Here is a 6000-nt window from a genome sequence, read left to right as displayed (position 1 = left end):
TGGATGGGAAACCTAAAGTAATCCCATAAACTGGCCTTCCCCATTTTAAAAATATATATATATATATCTTTACTTGGGTGTCAAGCAATCTAGTGGAAGAAATTTGTGGAAGGGAAAGTAGACATAAGAAGAAACGGTAAACGCTGATTTCAAGAGGCTTAACCTGAAGGAGGATATGACAAAGAACTGGAATAAATGGCATAACGCTGTATTAACAAAGAAAAAGGGAAAAAATCTGTCCAACCTATGCAAGTATGGAAACATGAATATAAAAATGATGATGATTTAAAATTACTGCTGCAAGAAGACTTGTTTCATTTTTCTAAGTACTTATAAAAATGAGAATATTTAGAAAAAATATATTTGCATTCCTAATATTTTAAACATAGAGTGCACTTTAGTGTTTTGTAAATCTCAGTATCATTTTCAAATCACTCAAAGATACTAACCTCTTGCAATTTCTTTATTTCTTCTTCTAATTCTCGACATTTGTCTGGCAATTCTAATGCATTTTTCTGTGTTTGACGAATATGCTCAGTTTCAATTTTATATTGCCTAAGTTCTTTTAATTCTTTCCCTAATTCGTCAAGAAGCTGAAATATAGTAAAAATATGAATAAGTGTTTCTTTAATACACAAAGTAATTTATACAGCGAATATGATTATAATCAATATTTACAAAAGTGCAACCAACGCTATAGCCATAATAAAATTGCTTTCATTCATTCATTAAGTGTTCATCAGTCAACATAGTTTAATTTTCTTTGAAAAGTTAAGTTGACCCTGACAGGATCTGAACTCAATGCACAAAGATATGTTCATCATTTGTTGGTAAGACTGAATCATAACATTTCTTCTCAATGACTTCAGCTCATTCACTCCTGCAAACATTTATTTTGTAGAAATCCATCCATTCTTTAATTAAAATACAATGCCAGCTTTCTCTTGCATCATAAAGCTGGCTTCCCATAAGAAGTAATTCCTTAAACTGCTCTTGTTCATCTTATAATACAGACATTACTCTCATGTCTAATACTAATTATATCATATAATTAACAAATTCAATTAAAACATATTTAGAATTGTTCATCATAGATTCACGAGAATTACCATTTTTGCATTTCATTTTGTCAGAATGACTCTTTAATATATCATCTCTATATGCATCTCATAAAAAATCCCAGTATTTTCAGGTTCATTGTAACTATTACTATCTGATCTTTCTCACATTGCATTTCATGTCCATACTAACATAGTTATCTCTTCTGCATACATCTGCCAACATTTAATGGTCAACTGATTTGTCAACATGTTTGTATTCAGGTTTACTTGTAAGTTAATACGATATATCCAATAACATACATACTTACAACCAGTCCTTAATTGAAACCCTTCATATTTCAGGGTTATAAACCAGCATGTTATCTCAAGAAGATTATAACACTAACATTGTTTTACAACTACACTAAAAGATACTTTTTGTAATGTAGAAAGACTAAACCCTTTTTTTAATGAGGGAAATAAAACCAAGTAAAGAAAGCATCTTGTTTAAGGACAAAATATTTGAAACAGAATGAGAACATTACTAAAGAGTTCAACATTTTGAACAGTTGATCATTGCTATTTAATTCAACATGAAAATTGTTATAGTTTTGGAAAGAAGCAAATATTATTGCAAGCTATAAAATTCATTGTTTTCATTGACTTTATTTTTTTTCAGTCTTTTATTTAAAAGGGAAGGCTGTGCCCTTAACTCTTCAAAGGGTCTCTGAGTCTGGTGAGAGAAAAGGAAGGGGGGGGTATTGTCAAACTGAATATCAGACCTGAATGGTAGCAAAAAGACTGGTCTAACAAAGATATCCAAGGTACCAAATAATGGTGTTAAACCAACTGGACAATGGATTAAATAAACTACCCTAGTGAGTCACAGTGGGATTTGAAGTCAGAATGCAAATAACCAGAACAAATACTCCAAGTCATCCAATCTGACATTTCTGCCAATTCATTACCCAAGTCTGGAATTTTTTATCAACCTTTCAAGGTTGAAATATAAAGCTGACCTCTGCAGGATCTGAACTCAAAGCACCAAGAGTTAGAAAAATACTGTGAGGCATTCTAGCTGTCACTCTACTGTTTCTGCCAATTCCAGAAAGAAAGACAATGAAACGACAAAAGTTACGAAATAATGTTCTACCTGAGCAGTTGCTTTACGTTCATGTTCAAAATTGTCACTTTGTGTTGCCATTTCAGCCTGCTGCTTTTCATTGTCTTCCAGTAATGTGGCATAAGAGTATTGAGTTTCAGCTAATTTATCATGTAATTCTAACTTTTCCTAAAATAAACAAAATATATATTATTTAGCTTCAAATAACACAGAAATGTTAAAAAAAAAAAGTAAATTCAGAGTTCCTCAATTTTAAGATATTTACAATGCAAGAGAAATCTAACTAATTTTAAGCAATATCTACTTTTCTTCTAATTATTACAAATTACCTTTTGGAAAACTTAGATACAATTAAAATTAAAGAGTAAATTAAATTTATAAGAACAAATTTAAGGAAAAGTATTTTCTGACAAAGCGTATCACTATCAAATGTAGGAACTTTGTAGTTGTGATGTAACATCATCTATACAAATATGATATATAGCAACATAAATTTATATAATAATTAGCAGTCCAGAAATATAATAAAAAAAAAGACACATTCAATAACAACCTCATTAAATCAATGCAACATTATAATATAGCACCAACATTTTTTCATAATTTCTCTGGGATAAGAATATATTAGTCTTAAATGATTTAAAAATATTTTTGATACAATGTCAGTTCTTAGTAACCTTTAAACATTTGAAGTTTAAAGTAGACTGCCAGATGAGAAAACTTTCTATTATGATTGTACTGTCAACATTTTTAAAAATCACAGAACAAATACAAGTATCTAAATTGATCCAGTAATGTTATACTTCACATTTATGATTCTGCAGTTTCAGTTTTAGGCTCACAGAAATTGTTGAATTTAGAAAGGATTCAACAGAAGTACCATGAGGAGAAACATAACCAAGAATTAACTGGAGTTAAGTAGTTCATGGAATGGCTTCAGAATCGGATTTGGTGAAATTGTTCAAATATTTCTTTCCATTTAAATAAAGAAATAAAGTATTGTCTCAAATTCAAATTTCTGTTTTTTTTTTCTTTAGAAAAAGAAATTCTTTTGTATTTTTTTTGTTAATTATATAATCCAAAATGAACAAGAGCATTCTGCATCATCAGATTTCAAAAGTTTAGTTTCTTTGACTTTCTTTCTGTGCCAGTATGTTTCAAACACTTCCACCAACTGTAATCCATTCTAATATTCAATCATTCATTATGACAACAAGTTTCATAATAGTACAACAACAATTACTTCATACAGAACTACCTCATGTTCCTGGGATGAAAGGAAGTATTTAATTGAGAAATTCTTATTTGAACAAATACATGGGATGCTAACAATTATATTAGCCAAATATACTATTTAAAACTAATCCTTTGATTAATTAGGTAGAGTTTACTTTATTTTATCAGAAAATATAGTTACTATCTCCATACCGATTTTAATTTCTCTACTTCACTTCTAAGTCGGGCGGCTTCTTCCTTGGTGGTTTCATAATGTCGATCTACATCTTGTAATCTGCGAGATATCAGAAAAATATTAAGTTAACTAATAGAAGGTGTTACAATCATTTCCCTAAGTATCTAGTTTAAAAAAAAAATGAATGTATTTGATGAAAATATATATATAAAAATTATTTATACATTTCAATTCAAATACATTTCTTAGAACATAAAATACAGGGTGTCCCAGAATTAACAATTTATTTCAGTGAAATCAGACAATTAAAAAAAAAAAAATTCACTTTTATTTATGTTTATCATATCTTAAAAAGTGTATAAATTTTTAATTTTATTTATAATTTTATAACTTAAACAACCTTTAATAATTTTATTTTCATTTCTGTTGAAACCTACTTATCTGTCCACGACAGCTTTTTTTTCAATTTGGCTGCAATCATTTTCTCTACCCCACCCCCAGATTGGAGCAATAGTTTAGCTGAACTTAAAAGAATGCATTCAGTTAGCAGTGCAGGAGCTAACTCCTGAAATGCTTCAATATGTGTTTTGCAATGCTAAGGACAGTTTTGAAATTTGCAGGGATATAGATGGAGAACCTGTTGAAAATTTTCAATAAAGTTTTGACCTAAGGTTTATAAATCTATATGTTTTGGTATGCATAATTAAGTAATAAATGTAAAATTCTGTCAGTTTTTTTTTTAAATCTGCCTAATTTTATTGAAATAGATAATTAATTCTGGGACACCCTGTATTAATAGAAAAAACCCAGTTAATTTGTGTGGCAGTATAAACTGATAAAACATAAATAGCAGAAACAGAGTTGTAACCGTTAATTCAATTATGGCACTTTACTTTTTTTTCTATTCAATAAAACTGAAAATCGGTCGTTATGCATGGACACACTGAATATTTCCCTGGGGACTTCACAGGTTTTGAGGCTGAATGCAAACCAATGTATGCTTTAGTTAAATATGGATAAAGTGATTCCCTAGTGCATTGCTTTACTCAGATGTCTATATAGCTGTTAAGATAGGCCTGCCAAAGATATGAATTAATACTGACCTTCAATTGAATAACTGGCAGACATCCTTTCAAATATTTAGAACTAATCATGTAAATATTGCTGTTGATAACAGTAATGATAATAATGGTTTCAAAATTTAGCATAGAGCCAGCAGTTTTAAGAAGAGTGGGCAAGTTGACTGTATCAACCCTAGTGCTCAGACTCCAAAAGGATGGAAGACAAAGTCAACCTGAGAAGAATTTGAACACCAAACATAATGAGTCTTTAATAACTGTGCTAGCTTGTTGCCTTAATATTACTACTACTACTACTCCTACTACTACTAATAATAATAATAATCCTCTCCACTATAGGCACAAGGCCTGAAATTTGAGGGAGGTGAATAGTCAATTACACTGACCCCAGTACTCAACTGGTATTTATTTTATTGACCCTGAAAGGATGAAAGGCAAAGTTGACCTCGGTATAATGATGATGATGATAATAATAATAATAATAATCCTTTCTACTATAGGCATAAAGCCTGAAATTACATTGACTCCCAATGCTCAACTGGTATTATTCAATTGACCCTGAATGGATGAAATACAAAATCGATCTTGGTAGAATTTGAACTTAGAACATAAATCTGGAAGAAATGCTGTGAGGTACTTTTTTTTTTCACTGTGTGCTAAAGGTTCTGCCAGCTTACCACCTTAATAAAAATTCATTCAAATTTTGGCACAAGGACAACAATTTTAGTGGGGAGTTAAGTTGGCTACATTGATTCTAGTATCTTAATTTTATTGACCAGGAAAAGTTGAATGGTAAAGTTGACTTCAGCAGGACTTGCACTCAGAATGCAAAAAGCCAGTACAAATTCCACATAACATTCTTTCCAAAGCTCTAACTGTCTTCTTAATGGTTTCTAATTTAGGTACAAGAGTAGCAATTCTGAGGGGAGGGGTAAATTAATTACACTTACTCCAGTACATGAATGATACATTATTTTATCAACCATGACAGATGAAAAGGAAAACTGACCTTGGCGGGATTTCAACTCAGAATGTAAAAGTAGGAACAAATATAACAAGGCATTTTGTCAGGTGTGTTAACAATTATGTCTGCTCACCATCTCTTAATGATTTCTATTTTAGGTAAAAGCCAGGAATTTTGAGGCGATGGGTTAGTCGATTATATCAATTCCAGCTGTGATTTATAGATACTGGACCATGCAAGGCGAAGTATACACTAAAGGGATTTGAATTTAGGATGCTACAGAAAGTTATGAAATATATGGCATTTTATCCAGTAATCCACAACTATTGCTTGTCTTTTATAATAAAAAATTAGGATTTGGGAAATTTAGAAGTAATTAAATA

The 6000-nt window shown here is 30.5% G+C and overlaps 1 protein-coding gene across 6 annotated transcripts in view; it reads right to left on the bottom strand.

The window, feature by feature from the left end:
* LOC106873536 (rab11 family-interacting protein 4A) overlaps nucleotides 1-6000 on the bottom strand; it is a 99955-nt gene that overhangs the window by 16401 nt on the left and 77554 nt on the right. For all 6 annotated transcript variants that reach the window (XM_014920940.2, XM_052968866.1, XM_052968867.1 and 3 more), the window contains 3 exons: nucleotides 3592-3673; nucleotides 2194-2331; nucleotides 450-593 (listed from right to left, as the gene is read on the bottom strand). In XM_014920940.2, the coding sequence (XP_014776426.1) occupies nucleotides 450-593; nucleotides 2194-2331; nucleotides 3592-3673 (364 nt within the window). The remainder of the gene's footprint in view (nucleotides 1-449; nucleotides 594-2193; nucleotides 2332-3591; nucleotides 3674-6000) is intronic.

Source organism: Octopus bimaculoides, chromosome 6 (assembly GCF_001194135.2).
Source record: "Octopus bimaculoides isolate UCB-OBI-ISO-001 chromosome 6, ASM119413v2, whole genome shotgun sequence".
Classification (NCBI taxonomy): Eukaryota; Metazoa; Mollusca; class Cephalopoda; order Octopoda; family Octopodidae; genus Octopus; species Octopus bimaculoides.
Note: the sequence above shows the minus strand (reverse complement) of the source record. Positions and strands in the feature narration are given on the sequence as shown.